The sequence below is a fragment of the Eurypyga helias genome, unplaced genomic scaffold, assembly GCF_000690775.1.
Source record: "Eurypyga helias isolate BGI_N326 unplaced genomic scaffold, ASM69077v1 scaffold2645, whole genome shotgun sequence".
NCBI classification, from domain to species: Eukaryota; Metazoa; Chordata; class Aves; order Eurypygiformes; family Eurypygidae; genus Eurypyga; species Eurypyga helias.
The window spans coordinates 13588-37041 of record NW_010250611.1 but is presented as its reverse complement, the minus strand read 5'-3'; the positions used below and the strand labels follow the sequence as shown (position 1 = coordinate 37041).

Here is a 23454-nt window from a genome sequence, read left to right as displayed (position 1 = left end):
AGCGATGTTGCTTATATAAAAAGAAAAACAAGGCCAAGCTTAAAGAAATAAGGGAGAGAAATAGGAGAAGCAGAAGACACTAAGCAGAATCATGATGAACAGTGATGTATCCCAAACCACAGTTTTTGTCCATTATATATGCATGTATGTTCTATCATTATGGAGGATATTTATGTATTTTACCTGTTATACCATTTATTGGTTTGAAAATACATTGTCACAGAAACATGACCAATATTTTTAAGGGCACAAAAATAGTCTACACATGAGAAAAAAAATAATCACAATTTACTCGCTTTCTCTTATTTGTTATTCCTGAGGTACCAATGGCCATACAACTGAGTAATTCCATTGATATCTGGCTCTTACTGCAGTACAGAGAGTAACAAAGTCTGTTCTAAGACCTGTCTTGCTTTGTGCTGCTCTTTCTTGTTGATGTAGAGCTCAGTGAGGATGTTTCTAATATTACCCTCCACTGCAGGGAGGGCTAATAGGCTTATAATCACAGGCTTTCAGCAGTAGAGAAACTCAGGTTTGAAACCAACGTTACTTCTTTCTGGAGGCTCTACATGGTCACTTTGCATATAAATTAATCATTAACTTGAATAGCATGACTCCTCCTCAAAGGAAAAGAATGTGAAGTACTGGGAAAAGCTGATCAGCCTTTCTCCTAATACATGACAAATCCAAACATGACCCTCATGTGATGGTAAAGCCAGTGCACTGGAAGTTAGGAGGAGGGAAAGGCTTTCTTCAACAACTGCAAGAGAACCCTTGGAAAACGGGTTAATGTTCCGGGGTTTTTACCACCTGAGAAATTCTTCCAAGTTTACTTCTGGCTTGCAGAATAAAATGTCACCTGAGAAATTCTTCCAAGTTTACAGAATAAAATGCTGCGTATTTTCTCCTAGTAAATGAATGAGCTACATTTCACTCAGTGCATTTTTATACTAGTGGCTGAATAGTCAGCATGCACTTCACTAGCTCACAGATCTGACCAGAGGCATTTGCCATGCAGATTTAACCTCCCGGAGGCTGCGGTTCACTGTATCAGGTAATTTCAAGCAAGACAGTTTTACGTGCTCTTCTGGTCTGAATGTTTCCCCTTACAACTTTTATTTCCTCTTATTTACTCCTCAGGTTCCTGCCAATGAAAAGCTTTTACAACCTTATCTCTGAGGATTGGCATTACGCTCACTGTGTAAGAAACACATTTCTAAGGCTGACCCATAACTGTTGCTCTGTAGGCAGAATACAAGGCACAGGGCTTGGGCGTTTTTTTACTCTAAAACAGGGTTTTCTGAGTGTGGAATAGCATCAGTTTTATGCAACACTGCATGCTGTCTGGCAGGTGGATAAAATAAACAGCTAATGTATATTCCAGAAGAAGAGAATTTCTTGAGTAGGTCACAGCAGTGAAAGAGCCAGCAGAGGAAACCAACCTGGTAAAATGACAGTCTACAAAAGCATGTCAAAACATCCCATTTCTGAAATCTGTTTTCCCAAATCCAAATCTTGTTTTGCGATGAAGCTGACAAAGCTGAGGCACAGTTTAAAAAGCTGAATGGCTTGAAAAAAAACAAGCAAAATTCCTCCCTGCAACTCACCGGATTATCTTCCATGGTTAACCATCACAAAAGAAATTCCTACACTGTTTATTAATACGGCTGTAAACACAGAATAATTTCTATCTTCCTTACAACAGTACTATCCCTCTTTGATACAATAAACAGAATCCCCAACAGACAATTACAATAAACAGTAAACAATAAACAGGCTGCTTGTCTAGTAGAACAGAACGAACTAGAAGAGACAATAAGCCTATGTTTTGAAGGACTATTAATAAACAGCACAATAAATAAAATTATAGCAAAGAACCCAAATGTAATCATTCTGTGTAACTTCACCTTGAGGAAAAAAAATCCATCGTCTTGCCAACAGACATTTACGCATTTTGCTACGCAGATTTATTTCTCACATGAAGGAGATCTCATGGGGTCAAGAACTCCTACAGTCTGAGAGGTGCAGTACATCAAGACTGAAGATTACACTTATCACAAGTTTATTTCTAGAAAGTGATTTTGAAAGAAGGACAAAAGCTGAGTTTTCAACAGAAGAGTCAAAATTTGCTGTGTGATATTTAAGCAAATATGAAAATATTTTCTTTTATGATTTTAATTACACTGGTGAGGCATTCCCAGCCTTGTGCCGAGATAAAAATGCAAAGTTAACTGAACACAAAGAGGAACTTCAGTAGGATTGAAACAGACAGTAGCCACGGGAACCTTCAATGTTCATATTGTAAGTGTTGCTGGAAAATACTTATTATTTTGATATACTGAAGTTTGCAGATTTTTTCTCATGCTCTATAGATCCTGTATACACAGATCTGGAATGAAAACTATGTGGAATAGCTGCTAAGTGACAACAGAAATTTGCACTGGACCACAAGCCTGTCATAAACATTGCACTCAGGACTTCTGCCCTCACATTTTCCTTACAGCCTTTGCCTTGTGTTTAATCTGAAATAGTATTATTTTGCCTAATAGGTGCAGTGATGTTGGGAACAAGAATTCCCTTTATTTACATAAATTCTTGACTTAACCTATTTTAATTTACACATCATCATCACAGCAATGCTCCAATATTTGACATATTTGTTTTGCATTTGTGAAACAGAAGTGTGTTAGCATGCAGCGCCAGGAAGCATTCCAGTTCAACTCAGCTTCAGCTTTGTTCTCGAACACGGAAAGGTGCGCACGTGCAGATAAGCGCAGTGCCAGAAGAGGAATGAGGGGAATATGAAGTCAACTCATGACTTCATGTGTTACATGAAAACACACACTTTTTCTCACGACCACTGTATTGTGAAGTAACTAATGCCAGCCTTCACGATGAACTAACTGATCAGGACCAACTGAGAGTAAATTGTAGCTGTCCAGGCGCAAACAAAACCTATGGCAGTGAAAGCTGAGGGAGGACAAACCTCCCTGACAGTTCAATCTGGTCTCCAAACAGTGTAACATGCCCCTTCCTTCCACTTACCTTGCAGAGGACAACGGACTGAAAAAGAACATGGTGTTTCGAAGACGCCAATCAAGCGTACAGATCTTTATGCCCAGCATATATACTGGAGTCATATTTTGCCCAGAGTATGAAAATGTTTATAAAATTCATTTTGAAGGCTGTCTCATCTTACCGTGCCGGAAAAAATACACCTGAAAACTCATTTCCTCTATGTTGAAAGCAGTCTGAAAAGTTGGGTTAGATAATATGTAACCTACAATATTATCAGCAATATTAACATTTTCAACATAATGCCCCCCAATTTTACCATCTTTCTATTTGTTCTAAACATTTAACCATTTGGTTGAATGCCAATACTACAAAATCAGTCACTTTTAAGCTCTGTGGTAATCCTCCGAAATATCTAAAAAACGGCACTTGAAGGAGGTAACTTTCCACTACAGCACACTTGTCACGTAACGTTACAACCTGAGAAAGTCCAGTTCTAGCTTTCTGCTATTTTCAGTTTGGCCATTTTAATTCCTAAGTACCTCTGATGTTTTGATGTCCTCGTAAGAAAACTGTGTGGCAGGTACTCCAAGATGGTTGATGAAATAATCCGAATCTCCCTCTATCTGCACAGAAGTCACATTAGATCCTGGACATTTAGTCTTTTCCACACAGTTGAAGCTCTGGCTCTGAAAAACAAACACAAATCAAAAATTCTACTTACTTATTTGCAACCAGACTCTTACCAACACATACCCATGTCTATTGACACAGCACTATTTGGGCTGAAACATTAGGTGATTCATTGCAACCAGACTCTTACCAACACATATCCATGTCTATTGACACAGCATTATTTGGGCTGAAACATTTTAAAACCGGGCTGGAACTAAGAATAGTACAAACAGGTATTAGGTGATTCACACTTTGCAGTGAATCTACAAAGCCTTCACCCTCTCCTGATACCTGCTGAGGTCTTTGGGATGGGACATCGCAGAGAATGAAGTGTGTGCTGCAACATGGCAGTGTGTCTCAAAGGACAATGAAAGTCCTATCTAACTGAAATGGTAGGAGGGGCAAGAGAAGTCATTTTTGGTAGGCATGAAGTGTCCCTTAACAAGCAGGAGGTTAGAGGTGACCGTGGTACCTTTTGGAAGCATGTTCTGAGATCTGTAATTCCTACTAAAGAATCAAGTCTTTACTCAGCTAACAGTATACTCTCTAATAGCTGATTCAGAAAATCACATTCAAGATACCCGTGGTCTATGAAATGCTGGCAATGTAAAGAATTTGGTGCAATTGCAGAGAAGGGATTAATAGAAATTAAAAAACTAAAGATACACAAATACGCGTTTTCTGAGTAAATCGCTTAAGACAATTCTAGTCAGTGACATGTTTGTATTTCTTTCACAGAAGTACTTAATGATGAAATCTTAGCAAGAGAATTGCAATAAATACAAGAAGAAAACTGGAAAATAAGCCCAAGACTGAGTGCCACATACTAGTGTAGCTTTCAAATACATTAGCTAATTAAGCACTTAATAAACAGGAGGCACAAAGGCTTTCAACATCTATTACAGCAAATAAGCTACTTAGGTTTCTTTTTAAGAATGTTAAGAAGTTGAAGCACTAGAGATTATTTGCATTTAGCAAACAGTTTATATAGTATAACATAACTTCCTCAGACCTAGCAACTAAATCACTAGCTTGCTACAAGAACAGTGAAAAGATTAGTTCTCCTTTACTACTAAAATACACCATATTCCGTATATTAAAGTTCCTGAGGTTAGCAGGATAATGAGACAAACCTTGGTATTTTAAAGTTTTTAAAGTAGAATAATTAGTGCTTTACAGTTTCACTTCAGTGCTATGAAAAATGCAATTGCATATTATCCAGCATAAATAAGGGCTGCAGATTCCCAGAGAAAATGATTTTTAAATACCCTCAAGAATAGTCTCCATTTCATAGGTAATTTGAAAGGTGGCTCTACCACTCTTTTTAAACGTTTTTGCTCCCGCCATTCTTAAACACATTCACAGCTGTGCAAGGTCAATCCAGAAAGACTGAGTTACAGTCAAAATAGAAACAAAGGATCATTTCTGTGTGTGCAGTTCACCTCTAGTAAATACTATCTCCTTTAAAGATACCCATGGAGAAACATGATCCACAGCAGACAAAATTCTGTCTCTCGGTGGAATAATAAGAAAAAAGAATAATAGAAATTAAACAGTAACATAGCATCCTGCTTTCCATTTCCTATTTTTTTACCGACCAACTCATTTGCTACTTTTACATGGTTAAATCTGAAATGCTGTCATTTAAAAAAATCTTTATAATTTAACAATGTGTTTAATTTTAATTCTGATAATCCATAGAATCTTTCCTTTCACATATGCAAAAAACAATTCATGAGTTCCCAGTTTGGAAAAGAAGTCTAATTGCTATGCTTTATTTCACCAGTTGCACTGAGGTCTTACTTAATGATCCTTTAAACGTTAGCTTTTACGTAGGAAAAAAAATCTTTAAAAAATGCATCAGGAATAAATTATCAGTAATGTGCTCTGTAAGAACAAACTCCCTGTTCTAGAACAGGGAAACCACATTTCTGCTGCTGGTTAGTCTTACAGTAAGACACACGCAATAGCACTATTCAGATCGCTCAGTTGATCAGCCTGGTCTCCACCGTGTCAGTCAAGGGTCCCTTTTGACTGGAAGGAACTCAAGCCATGTGGTTAGACAATAATCAAGGAGTGATTCATGTCAGTGCAAGGACACTCATCATTAGTAATTGAGTAATTTTTTTCCTCTGGAGTTCCTTTTGGTTTTCAGCATCATGTTACAGGTTTATATTATGAATCTGAGACAATGAAGAATACCATGTGGCCCACTAAATACATTTAATTTGGACTAATGTTATAAAATAGACCTGACAAACCCGAAGTATAATCATGTGGTAATTCACTGCAGGCCTCATTGTACCACTAATTAAAGCTAAATATTCATAGATGCCTTTCCGTGCAATATTAAGATCATGGTATAAATAAAAGCCTATATTTAAAAAAGTAATAATTTATTGGCCATTTCTACAGTTCACTTTCCACCTAGTAACATGAACCCCCAGTTAGTGCTGGTTACCTTCCTTCCTTCGTGTCACTCCAGCTGAAGTAAAAACGGATTAAAATAAGTAGTTTTCAACAGGACAAATAAAGAACAACCGATGATTCTTACAGCGTGGCAGTGATCCCAGCTTCAGAACTACAGCAAGGAAGCTTATTCATGAATAATCGATCTTTCTTGAGCTGAATCGCCACCTGTGTTAGTAATGGTGCAAGGCAAACCCATTTAAGAAGCAAACGCATAAGACCATCTAGATGAAGTAAAGTTATCTAAACAAAGGGATACAGATTTTATTAATCACAGGCCATGTACAAATGCAGAAAGCAACAGATTAGCATCTTTATCACTGCAAATGTGTTATGCTAAATCACCAGCAACAGGCGGGAAAGGCCAGAGAAGCTGCATAGCAAAGGATTCACAAGTATATGTGTCTCATCCATAAAAACCTGCTACACTGACAAACAAACTGTTAGAGAAAGAAGGTTTGATGGCTCTTAAAAAATGTCATTAGCTGTTTGCTTGCCCTGACTACCACATCGACTGAAAAAACCACAGAGTTCCTAGGGATTAATTCTATGGCAAGCATACTGCTCTGTTTTCTCACATCTGATGATCTGGTTTGGCTATAAACATCCTGCTTTGCTCTCTGTCTTTGCTGATTGATCATAAATACTGCTATTAATGCAAATTGGCCGTTTATAAAATTATTAGGGAGATTTAATACAGCACTCTCCCCTATACACCTCAAAGTACTTTTCAAATCAAGGCAAGCAAGGTTCCTAATATTTCACTCTTGTCCAACATCACAGAGCAAAACAAGTAAATAGACATTAATTGCATGGCATTACCCAAATTGAGCCTTACTGAACTGTCATGACTCAAGTATGTACATGAAAATAATTCTAAATTGCAGCCACTCATTCTTTTTCTGCATGAGAAAAAGAAAAGAAAATTTAAATTGACAACTAACATGCTACATACAGAGAAGAGGTTTACACAGCCTAAATGTTACACACCACTCATGTGGTGCATTTGCCTATTTACACAATGCAATCACCCAATAACCTCCATTAATTTAATGAGGCAAATATTAAATAAGGGATGAGCAGACTATGGAGCATTCTACTACAGACAGAAATGTTGTAAAAAGCTGGCATTTCAATCCTTATGCATGTCTTTTACATCTACTTTGGCCATGACAGCAAAGTTAGCAAAGGACAAAAAGAATGTACAACCCAGTTTCAAAATGATCTTTGACTTCTTGCTGCTGTATGGGACATTGAAACACAACTGAACAGCTTCATCTGACAATACTTCTACCGGTTAGCACACTTGAGTCAACATTTGTAACAAAGTACAAGCACTGAAAAAAAAAGATCACTCTGTACACCAATCCTGTAAGTGTTCGGAGTAAGGTAAGTATAATTAAAACTACCCCATGAAATCTTCTGAGAGTGAGTGACTAAAACCTGCTGGGTTTAATTAATTTCATATTTAGAATAAAATTATTAATAAAAAAGGAATAAAATGTTTGATCCTTAGTTTCTCAGCAATTATTTCCTTTCAGCCTATGCATATTTTTATTTAAACATGTATGAATCCTTACTGAAAGTATCTAAAATCCGAACATTATTAATTGACCTTTAAGGGCAACATGAAGACTCCTAGTGAAATTCTTCCATATCACTGCAAAATCAGACATGGAAAAATTGTATTTGACTCTCAGAAAATTTCCCTTGTTTTGGTTCTGAAAACAGAAAAATGAGAGCTATTCTTCGTACACACACACACATTTAATTGAGAGGAATATCCTGTCACTAGGGAAAACAACTCCCACAAGAACTACTGTGTATTTAAAGACATCAGGGACAAAGAATTTAGCATCATCTCAAATTCTTCTGATACCCACCACAGAGCAGGTGATTCTCAAACAGATCACTACAGTTGCCAGGGATGATCACCATCAGCCACTTATTGATTCCCCCACAATGTACTCTGTTTTCTTATAGAAAAGCACTGCATCTGGATATTCTAAGAGTAAACTGTTCTTTTTTTAAGCCTATGTGGGAAGAGAATATTTAATTTTCACAAGAAAAAACTGCCTCTTTGATAAACCACATGGCTTTAAAAGAACTCTTCTTTGAAAATGCATGCAGGTATCTTGCCTGACGGAAGAGACCTTCTTCATGCAGGGGAGCAAAGGAAAGTGAAAATTGTGACAACTACAGTGCTAATAAAAGGTCAGATAAAACTGAGGTTACCCAAGACCCAGTTCCGATACTGTACTGAAATTTCTACTGAAACAAGGAAAATTCAGTTTAACTACGCAACACAACGTGCCACATGTAAAACTGCAGTTTTACCCTTTAAAAAACTGTGGAAAAACTTTGGCCTTTGAACGGTGATTTCCTAACAAAATTGGGTAACTATAGTACCAGAGGCTATCAAAGAAAACATGGAGAAATATGTATGCTTCATGTGAAATACTGAAATACACTGTTAGATATTGTACTACATTACAAATTTTTAAATTTATTTTACAGCTACAAACCCTGAGACAAGCATAAACCTGATCTGCTTATTCGGGACTTTGTTTTCTGTTAAAGAGCATTTACATGTTTTGAAATCATCTGTCTTTGTTTTTTTTTTAAATATGAACATCAGTGTAAGGTTTTTATAATAAATGGGACCTCACAGGGCTGAATCTCATCTTAGATGCAAAGTTTACACTAAACTGGTAATAAATACAAAAGCAAGGTAGTAAAAGATTATACAGTGTAAATTTACTTCCTTTACTGGACTTTTTTTTCATTTAACATTATCTACTGACAGTTTCTCTCTGATTCCTGATGCTTTTTATATGATACTGAATGACATTTATCATTCCTATGCCTAAATTGAAGTCATATGCCTCATTAACCCAGATATACTTGTTGCCAACACACAGTACAAACTGCTAGGAATTATAATGGCTTTTTTTAAGGGAGGTAAAAATCAAGCAGGTATGCGTCCATTTGGTAAGAGAATTTCAGAGCAATCGAATATTTAGAACTAAAATTACATAGCATAAAATACAAGTGGTAAGACTGCAACTGGACTGCCATCAGCAGTTCCAAACATCTCAGTACCTTAAAAATACGGACTGTTACAAGGTTTAACAAAAGTAATTAAGAAATCAAAGAGCACAGCTCTCTAGTTGTGTTTCTACAAACTATCCACCTGCCCCAGACTCCTGTACTTATCAACCAGAAAAGTACTGCATTCAAACTTCTCCCTTTTTTTTTTTTTCATCAGCACAGATAAAGCCAAACTCTCCAGCACCTCAGGTAAAGTAACTTTAAAGACTTACATTCCATGATTGCAGGCTCAGCCTCAATATTCAGAATACTACTTTTATTTTTGGTAAAAATTCAGGAAACAGTTTAAGGTTGTATTACATTATGATGAACACCCAGCAGAGAAAATACTTTATTAACAGAGGCAATCTGCCTTCCCACCCAACTCTAAATACAGTGAAAACATTGAGTGCTTTTCTCCTTTAGATCGTATACTTTTAAATGTAGTTTTTAATCCAAAATATTATTGAGCATGGAATGGCTGCATTTGTAATTAAAGGATGCAGGTCAAACAATTTTTAATTATGTAAAAAGTAGTACTTTACTAGGCCTAATGGTGTTCAAGCTTTTTCTTCCAAGGATTCAGTAGCAGGAACACTGTGAGCTGTCACATACCAACTGAGATACTGTGAAACCTAGGTTTAAGAAATGCAAATTAATCAGTTTTAGTATAAAACACTGATAAATTGGGACTTGATAAGAACTGTATGACTTCCCTAACGTTTTGTGCTGTAGTAACATTTGTTGCTAATATAAAAATACTGCTTAAGTAGGTAAGAGGATTAGGATTTGACAACAAGACCTCATTTTCAAACAGTTGATATTTTATACTCCATGGAAATAGCTGTGCCTTGTAAATAATTTTAAATGCCTAAAGGCATTCTCATTCTATAATAGGTATAGACAGAAATACTCTGAATCCATTTTAGTGTGGTCTAAACTCTGTAATGATCAGGTTCTGCCATGCTACTCATTTTGGGACACATCATTCTAGCCCTCCAAATGGATATTAAATAATTCATGCCACTGAGATTATGGTCTTGCTTCTCCATACCTCACAGGAAGAAAAAGAAGTTCCTTGGCCCTCTAAAGGGGAGAGAGATCTGTACTCTATTATTTGAAGAGCTATAATATATCCTGTTTCAAGATCGCAGAAGTGTTCCAAACAGGACAGTTATAGTGAGGTTGGATCTCAAACGAATATGCTGCAACACATTGTCCACTGGTCTTCAATATGGTTGCAGAAAACCACAAAAAAAAAAATCAGGAGAGAAAGCTTCCATGATATACTTTCCACTAAAAGTGAATTAGGGCTTACCGAGAAAAGTAAACTATGAAAGTAAATTGACTTATTTTAATGACCAACACTAGCCCCATTACTACGCACAGTACACACCTGCAGAAGCTGAGTTTCTTAGCTAAATAGATGGCTCCAACTACCCCATGACTCTGTCCTACTTAAACACAAACGCCACACCAACATAACCAAAACCACACACAGAGCAAAATTTCTATCTGTATTGCAGCACCTGCTGTTAGCAGTTAGGTCCACAGTTAGCTGTAATATAGATACTACAGTTTGTAACTACTCCAATGTGTATCAGGGAATAAAACCCCAAAATTATGTCATTAATCCCTGTCTCGTGATCTTATTAAGTGCCACGTATTTTCTACCCCTCCCACACACACTCCCAATTTCCAATAGAATATCAACTCCTTTTTGGAAGCTGAGAATGCTACTGAATCACACTGCACATCTCTACCACTACACACAGAAACAGGACAGACCCGTAACAACACGTTACCCAAGTATGAGGGGGCAGATACACAAACAAACATGGTACAACAAGTGGAACAGTCAGGTGTTTAACATGGTGCTGTCCAAATTTCTGTTTTGTTACGGTAATCACAGACAACAGTAAGTTCAATTATAATACACAAAACTAAATAAATTGTTTGGTTGGTTGGTTTTTTGAGCAGAACACAGATAATCCATCACATGTAGTACTACGGAGGAACTCCGGACACATTGGTAAATTACTGCAAATGTCCCCCCACAGCACCACCATGGAATAAGGCCAAAGAAATTTACTGCTGGCAAAGTTTACCTTGCTCTGAAACCTCTGGTCTGACATTTAAACTTTTCGATAGCAACTGTGCATGAACAAATCAGTCGCCAGTCACACAAAAAAATGTTTTTCATTCTTTGAAATGGAAAGTCACTCCTATTTGTCCATACAGGGCACGAAGGTCAATAAGCTACAATCCTGTTTTTCATTTAAAAAACCTCCTGGACTTCAGTGGATATTGAGCAAATGGAATAATTACAGTACTTCATACTTAAGACATCAAGTATCTGGTATCAATTGAATTTTTCAGAAAGATCACCACGAAGCCGATTTATTAAAGTGTGCCAGACAACACCACAAATACTGGTCTCCAGACTCCACTGGGAGATAAGTTAAATGATCCAGAAGATGTTGGATGATTTTATTTTCTACAGCAGTGGTGCAAAAAAACTTTGGGACGAACAGACAGCTGTAAACCCTCACTTAGACGGTGTAATGTTCTCATGCTTTCCATAAATGGATTCTTCCAAATTTTAACTACTTAGACCATAAGTAACCTTGGTATTGCCTCTGTACTGGACAGCACCAAAAAAAAAAAAAAAAATCAGGAAAGCAGAAGGAAAAAAAGGCAGAGCACAGAAAGCTGTAGTGCCACTACATGACTTTTTCTTTCTGGTTTCAATACGGGTTCACTTGACCTTGATTTCAAGAGCTATGAAGTATTAAGGCTCGGGAAAACAATTTCAACTATTACCCCAAAGTCATCATACACCCAAACGTCAGACACCACCCTAAAAAATTAAGATTACTGTCAGAGATATTTCCAAAACATAGGTATAGTATTGAACAAGGAAACTGTAATTTCTGTATAATATCAAGTACTGAAAACAAATTTAAATTTTGTTAAGAAAGCACAGGGGTTTATTGTTTACAAGGTTCCAGGGATACATCACTACTTTTTCATAACAAGCAAACAAATCCCAGAAAGGCTAATAGTGTATTTTATTTTGGAATTTATTAGCACAGTTCTGTAAGACTGAAAACTAATGGTTTCTAACTGCTGCACAATATAATCTAAGAAAAATATGTATTACACTACATTTCAGGTTTTAATCCTCCAGATTAAGTTAATTTTGCGGCAGTGAAATGAAACCGTCTGAAAGAATGCAGTTACAGTATGTAAGAGAAATGTTTACACTGCACACATTGAGAAAACAAACAGAGATCCAGTAGAGTGCAACCTACAGCTCTTGACTCTTAGCAGGCAAGGAAGACAAATGAAAACTACATGTACGTAGTTGTGAGAATACTGAATAATACAGTATCTACATGATATCATGAACTTTCAGAGGGTAAGATTCTCGTCAGTAATGTGAAAAACAAATTACTTCATAGCCCAATATTTTTTAATGGACTAAAGCTATTGAATCATATAAACATGAGCTCATTTTTTCCTCAATATTAAATTTTTCTCTGTGCACTCCATCTTCCACAGTTTGCATCTCTGGTCTCACTCCTATAATTGTATATGCAAATAATTTTATGGATATGAACAGCTTCCCTAAGCTGAGAAATAGTATTCATAGATACAAAATCAAGCACACATCTATGCACACACACACACACATATATGCAAAATATAAACAGACTGGAAGTTCCAAGACATGATTTTCATTCTATTGGCTGTTATGGTTGGTACTTAACAAAAATCACATGTAAGAACATAGCTGTACTTAATAATATCCTTTCTGTAACAACTGAGAGTTGTGGGTCTGAAGTCAAACACAACAATTACACTGCCTACCTTATACTTTGTTTTAAAAAAAACAGGAATATTCTTTTAGTGAGATCAGTTTCTTTCATGTTAGTAAAGAATACCTTATATGAAAAAAGCCAATCTACATCTAAAGTTACAAAGAGATGAAATAATCCATCTTTGTTACAAAGTAATTTGTTCTGATCTTTCATTGTCCTCACTCTTAAAATAGTTCACATGTGATGTTGCATGATTTTATTTGCCAGTTTTACCATCCACATAATTTAAGAGTAGCAATATTCTATCCCATAAATAATGAAGGTGTTGACTAATACTGAATCTAGTGTTGCTGCCTGAAAAACAGTCAGGAAAATCTCCATTCAATGATGATTCTCCATTGACAGGTAATACCTTTGAAGATCCATCAGACAGCTTTTGTAAATTTGAAATCCATGTGATTAACTACTATCCTAAAGCGCAGTTTTTATTGTGAATTCCATACAGTACCATACAAGATGTTCCACAAAATTCTGTGCTGCTACCTTTATAAAATAAACATATCATTCTTTTAAAAAAAAAAAAAAAAAAAAGTTCAGTGAAAAAATTCTGAGTGGCAGTAGTTACCCTCCTTCTAAATCCTGTTTAAATCAATTATCACTTTATTTTATCTTGGGTTATTATCAAAACGAATCAATCTAGAGTTCCACAGATCACCGCATCTCTCCTCTATAATGCTGATTCAGGTTTAGCACTCTCAGCTTCTGGAGCAGCCTTAGTCTCTGGATTTCAGTGCAGGTAACTCATTTAGCCTACAGTTCAGTTTTGGAACTCTGGGCTCTGCTGCCTCCCGGGATCTAGAGACTCTAGAGGCTGATTCCAACTGCTGTTTCGTACGTACTTTTAAGACTAATGAGTGAACTTAATGCCAAATGGTTTAGAATGCCCAAATGTAAAACAGAAGACTGAGAATTCACATCCCTTTAGTCATCTGCCCTGAGATTTGGATTCAATTCCCTCCTTTGTGATTTTGTTGAGTCCAATTCATCTACCCATATCTCACTTTAGTAAAAAAAGAGATAATTTGTGTTTTCCCCTACTGTTAGTGTATCTTGTCTCGTGAGACAGAATTTTCAAAGGCACAAAAGCCTAGCAGGAAAGTATCTTCAACTGAAAGCCAATTAAGTTTAACATCTATCTTTACCTGTACCTTTGAAATTCTTCTTTATGTTTCAAGTGCCATATAAGCAGACTCAGGATTCTATTAATTTGAAACTATTATAAGATCATCAATACTGTAAGTGTGCAAGCTATCCATTTGTTTTAAAATTAAATACTCTGATGGAGGAGACCCAAGATAGCCTTAAAATGCTAATGCGTGATGCAAAAGCAATGATCCTGAGCAAGCTCTGGCTAATTAACAAGCTCTAGTCTCAGGCCTGAAATTATAATACTTAAGAAAACACTGACAAGGATTTAATGAAATTCTAAAAGATCCTTGTTGGGCTTGTGGTCCATAGGAAACAGAGGGAAAAAATAACTATTTGAGTTCATACAGTTAGAAATGATGATACGGGCAAATATTTTAACGGTCAATCAAAGTAATAATGCCAGTAGAGTTGAGGTAGGTCGCTCCTCAACTTAAAACAGGGGTATCTAAAGAAGCATGTCTCACAGAGAAGTGAGAGGCAAATCACTACTCTTTTCACAAGGAACACATGTCCCTGTTGCTGCAAGAATGCACTTGCTAATGGCTGCTCCCAAGCAAAGCAGTGCCATTATTCCAGGGCAACATGACAAGAACATGGATGTGATGAATTACTCTACCACAGAAGGTTTTCAGGATTTCCAGAAGACTCCTAGGACCTGTGTCCATGCAAAGATAGTCACTGAGATTCAGCGACTACTTAAATATTTCTGTATTTTCCTTTGTAGTCCTTCAGTGAAATAAGAATAATTGAAGGATATTTTACTCAATAACGATGGGACTCAGTTAACGTGCCTCAGCAGTTAATTTCCAAGGACTATGCAGTATTCCTTGAAGTAAAAAATACTTAAAAAAAAAAAAGGCTCTATGTCAGAGTATTTGTGGGGAAGAAAAAAAAAAGCCTAGTCTGCTGGAAATTCAGACTTCTGTAGTGACACAAAAAAAAAACCTCAAAACCTTTCTCACATTTTATTCCTCTGTAACATCAATGTAATTCCTCTCAGTGTACATTCGTTTACTGGAAATCAGAATCAGGACCAAAATATTTACACTAAAGCCCAAGGCAGAGTGTGTTCTTTGTGGATCATAACCTTGTCCCAATTAAAGGTCACATATGAGCTCAAATCCTTTCACTTAGTGTTAAAGCTCTCTTTTTAAAAGGTCATAGGTAGGCTGCAAGTGAAGTTATAAGAATATTTTGCCTTGAGCTAGTGTTAGCTACAATAAGCAGTGCTGCACAAGTGTCTAACACTAAATCTGCATTAAAGACTGCTGCATAGCACTTGTGCCTGCTTTAATGGGGAAGTACAGGATGTCAGAAAGAAGAAATGATCATAGGAGTTAACGATTATTGATTTACCCCTTCCTTTTAAAACAGGGATTAAATACTACAGCATCAAAATCAGATGTCAATAGGCCTACAACTTACTTCAGGAATCCTAGAATGAGCAGATGCTGCCAGAACAGAAGCAAGACTTCTCAGCACAGCAAGCAAAGGTGAATTTTGCTACCTTCATGATTCTATCTTCATCATTAGGACTTCAAAATTCATTTAATGGAGTAAATAAGAAATTGAAATACAAAGTGAGGATAAGCTTTTCAGGCCACACCTCTGTTAAAACAAATATTCCTCACATTAGGGCAGAATAGCTAACCTCCCCCTGCACCAAGGGAAGCATTGGCGAAGTTCCACCCTAACATTATCTTTTCAACCATTTGCCTTTTTCATCTGTGCCTTAAAACAGCCTCATAGCTTCCTCTGTCTTCAGGACAAACCTTTTTAATTCCACAGCAGCAGCAATGAAGTAATGAAACAGCCCCACAACTGCAGACACTGTGTAGACAAATCAACTTACATAGACAGGTACTGCCCTTGCATTCATGTAACCTGACTCTTTCAGATAAGAAGAATGCTATCATTTTGTTCCTTTTCGTATGAATCAGATTTTGAGATTTGCAAAAAAAAAGAAAACCAAAAAAAAAAACCAAACCCAAAAAACCCATGAAGGGTAAAAAAGGAAAAAGGGAATCGAGCGTTCATATGGATCCTTCCTCTACCTGGCACTTGCAGAAACAGTTAAGTGTGTTATGTGGTGCCAGGGAGCAGAACACACGTGCATGGAATCAATACAAAGGTGACGAATGAAGAGCACATGGGACAATATTCTTTGTAGCAAAAAAATGCGGTATGGATTTAAGTTGATTACCTAGAAATACAAGGTAGCATATGCGCTTGCCAGAACCACTGAACCAATCAATTCTGTACATATTCAATTAAAATGTGTGACAGAGAAACCTAATTGGCCTGCCCTGCCGTGATTTAAAAAAAATTGCTTGTTTTGATTACCTGCCACTCAGGATCTCTGTACTACTGTCCTCTCTTCAAAAAGAGATACTATTATGCCTGTTTCCACCATCATAGTTCTTAACACATATACCCACACACATCACCTACCTTGTCTGACTTTTGTCTTAACTGTTCATGTGTAGGAGGAAAGACTAATTCAGAAGAAAAACATCACGTTAACAACAAACATTTAAGTACCTTATAACCAGGGTAAAAAGAAAGATGATTAGTATTGCAATTAATTATAATGAAGTGTAGACGATACTCCTTTCAGCCTTTCTTCTGAAACAAACACATTTCTTTCCTCACGCATAGGGTAACCAGTGTCACCCGTCTAGCACTGATAGCAAAGGCAACCAGGTTTTGACGAGCAGGATCAGAGGCCGTCAGCAGCTCTGTCAGCATGAATGTAAATGCTCTTTTCATGGAGGATGCAAGCCGTACTTTTTAGTGCTGAAGAAGAAAAATTCTTACAGGGAAATAAATTGGAAGTCAAGACACAATTTTCTTCATTCTTAGTGTAAATCAAGAAAAAACATACTTCAATCACTAAGGTTACAGAATTTTATAGAAATACAAGTGAAACTAGAATCCCATCCTCAACCTCTTCTCCATTATTAGAACAATGAGACTGAAAAAACCCACAAATGCAAACACCAAACCATTTTGTAGAATAAGTGACATATGCCTCAGAATTGTGAAACAAACATCTAGGGGCTACTACTTTTACAAGTATGTATGGAGAATCAAAAGGAAAACTGATACTTACATATCAGTAAGAATTAAAAGAAGTTTTACAAAACAAATTCAGATGAAGAAGGGATTTATATAAGATGTATGTTCTCAGATTAATTAAACTCACTTCATTAAAATGCCTTTGGTTCCAGGTTCCCACACTAGTCAGCTACTTCGGTTTATAAACTTACATTCCAACTACCCTTTGCTCTAATGCAGCATTAGGTCACTGGATAACCAACCAGGCTACCGTTCTTAACAGCAATACAGGCACACACCAAACAAACGCGAAATACATATTTCTAATGTTTTTTCTGATTAGACTCTCCATAGAGTCACTATGACTCTATACAAATTTTCCTGCCATTTAGCTCATTGTAAAATATCAGCTGAAGTGCAATGCGCTCCAAGTACCAAATCCTAGTTGGTAAAACTGGGATTTCTGGAGACTTCACTTGCTCGTCTGAGAGATATCAATTAATCTCAAACACCAAATCTCATACTAGCTTTGAAGAAGATGTATCAATTCTCTGAACCTGATATTCCATGTAGAAAGCGTATCATTTTCTTAAGGGTATCATGATAACTTTTGTTCAATAGGCATAAAAGATGACCAGTGTAAGAAAGGGAAAAGAATCTTCAACTGTGATGACTTCAATAGATGAAAAAAAAAATTTCCAAATACTACTGGGTTAGAAGACAAACACAGATCATTAGAGAAAGTTGTAGAATCTTTTAGACTGGAAGCTGAAACACTTCAGAGACACTTATTTTTGCAGTAGGATGAGGAGCTGAATCAGTGATTGCTTTACGTCCTTAACAGTTTTGGTTTTATATTATCAAAGGTGCTTTACGTACTCATTTGTACGTACATTTTACCTAATCACACCTTAGGTTTGGAACCTGTAAAATAAAATGCTCATTTCCACTATAGAAAAAACCCAATAAACCCAGCAAACTACATCTTTGTGTTTCGCTTACAACAATGATCCATTAATTTACAGGGAGAAAAAGTTTTTACGTGATTTCCCTCCCCCCACCCCCAATTCCCCAGAGCCCCAAAGAAGTATCTACTGCAATATAATTGGTTCCAAAGCACCCTCTATTCTGAACATCCAGTTCCATTTTAGCTGTGCAGGCAACTGTTTTACAAGCTTTCTTGAAGTTATTTTGTAAATAAGATGATACTGTTGTGGTGTTTGGAATTAATTAAATATTTTGAGTGACAACCGCAAATAACTACCATTACTTGTTTTAAATAAAAATCTAATCATTACACATAGCTTGATAAGCAGACCAAATGCAGCAAACAAAATGCAAACAATGAAATACATCACACAAGACAAGCCTTTTAAAAATAATGATCTAAGATCTAATAAGATGTTTTATAATTAGCATGAAAGCAATTTAAAACTGTGATATCACTACGGAGTTCACGTACACTAGCTACCACGTCATCCTATTCTACGTAACATTATATTCTCTTTTGTTCATAAGTCATTACTCCGCAGACTACAGATTTATAAATTCAGAAATTATACAAATTTTCATCTCATCCTAGTGCCAACTTGAAAGAATAAAACAACTTTTTTTGTATTGATTTTTGTATGCTGCCTGGTAGTCTAAAATTACTACTTCTCTATGGCATTTCAATCTCCATTTTTTAACACAAGAATGAAATAAATATGTGCTTAAAGTAATGTAGAAATTATAACTGGCACTTGTCCATTTCATGACAAACTTGAAAAGCTGAGTGTTACTGAGATTTCGGAACAGATACTTATTAAATATCTATCAATTGTAGAAAACATGAATAAACTAAAGAATGCTTGTCTACATATGTTCAGACATATTTTTGGACTCTGGATTGCATTAATCAAAATTAGTAGGTGATCTTGAAAACTCTGGTTAGGAAGAATGTACAAAATCCCCTCCATGACCATCACCACCGGCACTGGCAACATGAAACAGAAAGAAAACCATCTGAAACTCTACCCACAAAAACCCAAGTTGTTTGTGTTGTTAATCTCAATAATAAATATTGGTTTTCTTTTCCATTCAGACACAGAATGCAGCAATTACCTAGCAGGGCTGAAAAACCTATGGGGGGAAAAAAATCAATAGCAATAAATTAGAACCTGATCTATAGCTTTAAAAATAATTTTTACAATTAAAACTAAATGTGATCATTCTCACTTTAGAGAAAAAGATGAACATGTTGACACTGAGAGGAAGCTAGTTCCCCACCTGATTTTTATTCCTTGTTTATTTTGAGACGATTCCCTTCTTCTAATGCCAAACTTCCCAGTGAAGGTAGATCATTCAGCCTTCTTCAAGTAATTATACAATAAGACATCTAACCAAAAAGAGGAAGACATGCTACCAAGTTGAGAAGCTGGCATCCCTCATAAATGTCAGAAGGCTGTTCTTGCAAGAGAGCCTAAGCATTAAAGTCTTATAATAGATGGCTGTAAAACAGGTTTTGATATCAGCTTCACGGCTCTGTCAAGAGAGAAAGGTTTGAACTGTATGACCTCTTACCTGCCAAAAGAAAGTTTTCTGCACAAACTCCAAGAGAGCTATTTCCTGAATTTTTTCTTTTCCTGACATCACAGATTATCAGCCAGAATTTTTCCCCGTTATATTCAGTGAAATCACATTCTGTGTGCACCTAAAGCCAGGAATAGTAATTCTGTGGGAATTATACTTCTTTGACTCATTAAACGAAAATGCATTTCAACGACATTACTGATTAAAACCTCATGAATAATTTGGAAAATACAGATATTTTTGTCTTGAAATTACTTTTGAAATTACCTTGTAATTCAAGCTTTTGGTTTATGAAGCATCCTAATAACCTCCATTCTAGCTTCATTTAGTAGTTTTTCTCACTGGACAAGACACAGCCACCGGAATATTCTGGGGTTGAACACATGAATAGGGCATGAAAAATGAATTAACACGAACCCCTAGAATAATGTAAGTAGATGCTTGTGATGGAATGTCTTCCCCCACTTCTTCCACAATATTGGATAACTGACACTGAACTAGTCAGTTTGGGTTTTTGTTTTGGCTTTTTTTTGCTTCCCAAATTTGGGTATTTATTATATAGTTATGCCTATAGAATAGACACAGAAATTCAATTAATCGCCTTAAATGATTTTTTTTTTTTGTTTTGTTTCACATACAAGAAATGCAATTGCACTAACACTGAAATTAAAGGGACACTTGGGGTGACAAATGTACAACATGTGAACACTCCTGGGTACTAAAAGACAGGCATGTCACTAAAACATAACGATCACCATCATTTTCAGGTGATTTCTAAACCATTCAAACTATAACTTTCTCACTATGTCTATTTTGAGTATAATTCCATCTAATGTATGAGTGAACTAACAAGCACTAAACAAAGACAGCTTATTCGTAGCTCAGAAGTCACGGCCACTAAAGTGGGACATGCACTGCCACTGACAGACCCGTTAGGACATGCAGGTGAATCTGAACACTGAACCACACACGGAGTCCTTACGCATTCATGACAAAGACCCATGTTGGAAGAGAACTTCCAACCTCCAAAAGCTATCGGTTGAGCAGGAATTCCATGCTGTTTACTACACCAATTTCCCAGTGGGGCTCAGCTCAATGTTTTCATATCAGTTACTGGCTTAGTGTTCTACAGATATATTTTCATTCTTCCTGGGAGAAACAGCTTAACAGCAAAAAACCCACAACCTTCTCAAGTTTCTACAAATCTACTGTTCTTCCCATTCCTCTGATTTCTCAATATGTGACCTGGTTAAGACCATAGGAAATAGCATACAGTTTTATGATAGAAAACCATTTAAAGTCACAGCGCTTCATAAAATAAACATCTTCATGCTTGTCTAAAGAATAATCACAGCTAGAAGACATAGTGAGACAGAGGGAGATATGGTGTGTCAAAGAGCACTTTAAAGCTTCCCATTCTCAGAATATGAGGTTAACACACTCAGAAAGGCCATATCTTACTACCGAAAGAATAGGTATCTAATACTTTCAGCCAGGTTGAATATCTACTACATTACTTTGAATATTTCACCATTTATTTATGTCGCAAATAAACAGTCTGCTTTCCATTATTCAGATACATTTTTTCCATGTTGATCTACACACTAGAAAGTGTGCTGTGCTGCACAAAGTTTTGTTTATTTGTCTGTAACATTCCAAAGTCAGGAAGAAGTGGCGGTAATTGTAATGAGCCAAATGAAATAAAATATACTTAATTCTCATTTCATTTTATACTAATGTCTTGCAGATTCTGCGCTTTCTTTTTTGCTAGTTATTTTACCACACACTTCATTTTTGCACATACATTTCTTTTCCATGTGCTGTCTGTTTTGTATAGATGACTGCTGTTTAGGCAATTTCATTCAACAACGTATTTAATAACTAGGACAAACAAACAAACAAAAAACAGTGAGAGAAACTTCTCAATGATTTGTGGTTATGTAGAAAATTTTAAATATCCAGAGCTGTTAATCTATCATCTTTCATAAAAACTAGAAATTTACTTTTAAACTCTCTACATAAAAGGTTTCTAGCCCTATGAAAATGTCTGTCATCACACACATACAAAAAAAGCCAGTTGTGAAGGGAAATAACTAAGAGCAATAAGATGAAATTAAGCAAAGGAATATTTAGACAGAACTGAAGTCAGCTTTCGTAATGATGTACTCTGGATAAAGTCTCTGGAAGGACAAAATGATTCCATTACGTAGAACAGCTTATTACGCTAGGACGTTTTAAGTAGATTGGACAATAGAAGCCCAGAACCAAAATCCATTCTACAACAGGTAGGAATTACTGAAATCTCGCATACTCCAGAAGTACATTTAAAGATAATGTGATGTCCAGATTTCTTCAATGTATCTACAATGGCTATCAAAGTTGACATTTACATTTAAAAAATAAGACAAAAAGATCCCGATGAAATTATACATTATTTATGCTTTTAGCAGAAGAACTCAACACCTTGATTTCATAAAGATAGGGAAGACATGGAAGCAGAAAGCCTGATTCATTAGAAACAAAGGCCTTCTGGCAAATCTCCAGTAAGACTGCAGCATTCAATTCCATCCTTCCTTGCTAACAAACTTTTTCCCCTCATGGTTAACGGCAATGGCATTCTCATAATGTCAAAACATATGAGGAAGTCTCAATCAGCATTTATCTCTTAAAATTGTTTAATTTGGAGGAAGAGTGAAAAAATATGCAACTGTGGGCAGAACAACATTTTATTAAAATAAATGCATTGTTAGTATATGCACAGTACCTGCATTGCAACTCCAAAAATCAAATCCACCATTAAATGGGACTTTGCTTTTCACACTGGAGAAGCAGCATCTTAATTTAAGAGCTGGCAATGAAGTACTGTCTGTATTAACAGCACACTTTTAATGTAGTTATGAATTCCTGAGACAGGAGTTCACAGCATAAACTCCCGATTCTCAAGAGATTTTTTTTGGTTTTAATACAAGCATAAAAAGTAACAGCAGAAATCAATTATAGCATTAAAAGCAGTAACAGGTAAAGACTGAAAATTCATGGGGAAGCTGTAATCTTCTGTTATATGGCATACAACAATCAATTCAAATAATATTTTAATTCTTTTTTTCTTTACAACCTACTGATACATGAAGCTTGCATATGCATTATTAAATGCTGAAGGTAAAACAAAATAAATGAGAAAACACACAGAAGTTGGAAGAAAAGTATCAATGTTGATATTAATGTAAGATTTTTTTTAAAACATCCAGAAATAATAATGATAAACATCTCTGCAGAAGTTTGTCTTCAGTTCTACTTCAAAAATAAATAATAGTTTTCTGTCAATAACACTGCATTTAAATGTAAAGAAGTTTTACTCCATTTTCTTCAATAATAGAAATACACAGTCGGTGGATAAGAAGCTGGACATGAGCCGGCAGTGTGCGCTGGCAGCCCAGAAAAACAACCGTATCCTGGGCTGTATCCAGAGCAGCGTGGCTAGCAGATCGAGGGAGGAGATTCTCCCCCTCTACTCTGCTCTGGGGAGACCCCACCTGCAGTTCTG

General features: G+C 36.2%; 1 protein-coding gene across 1 annotated transcript in view; it reads right to left on the bottom strand.

The window, feature by feature from the left end:
- LOC104509686 (inactive N-acetylated-alpha-linked acidic dipeptidase-like protein 2) overlaps positions 1-23454 on the bottom strand; it is a gene marked incomplete at its 5' end in the record, with an annotated part of 109742 nt that overhangs the window by 76520 nt on the left and 9768 nt on the right. The window contains one exon of the mRNA XM_010151715.1: positions 3558-3704. Coding sequence (XP_010150017.1) covers positions 3558-3704 — 147 coding nt within the window. The remainder of the gene's footprint in view (positions 1-3557; positions 3705-23454) is intronic.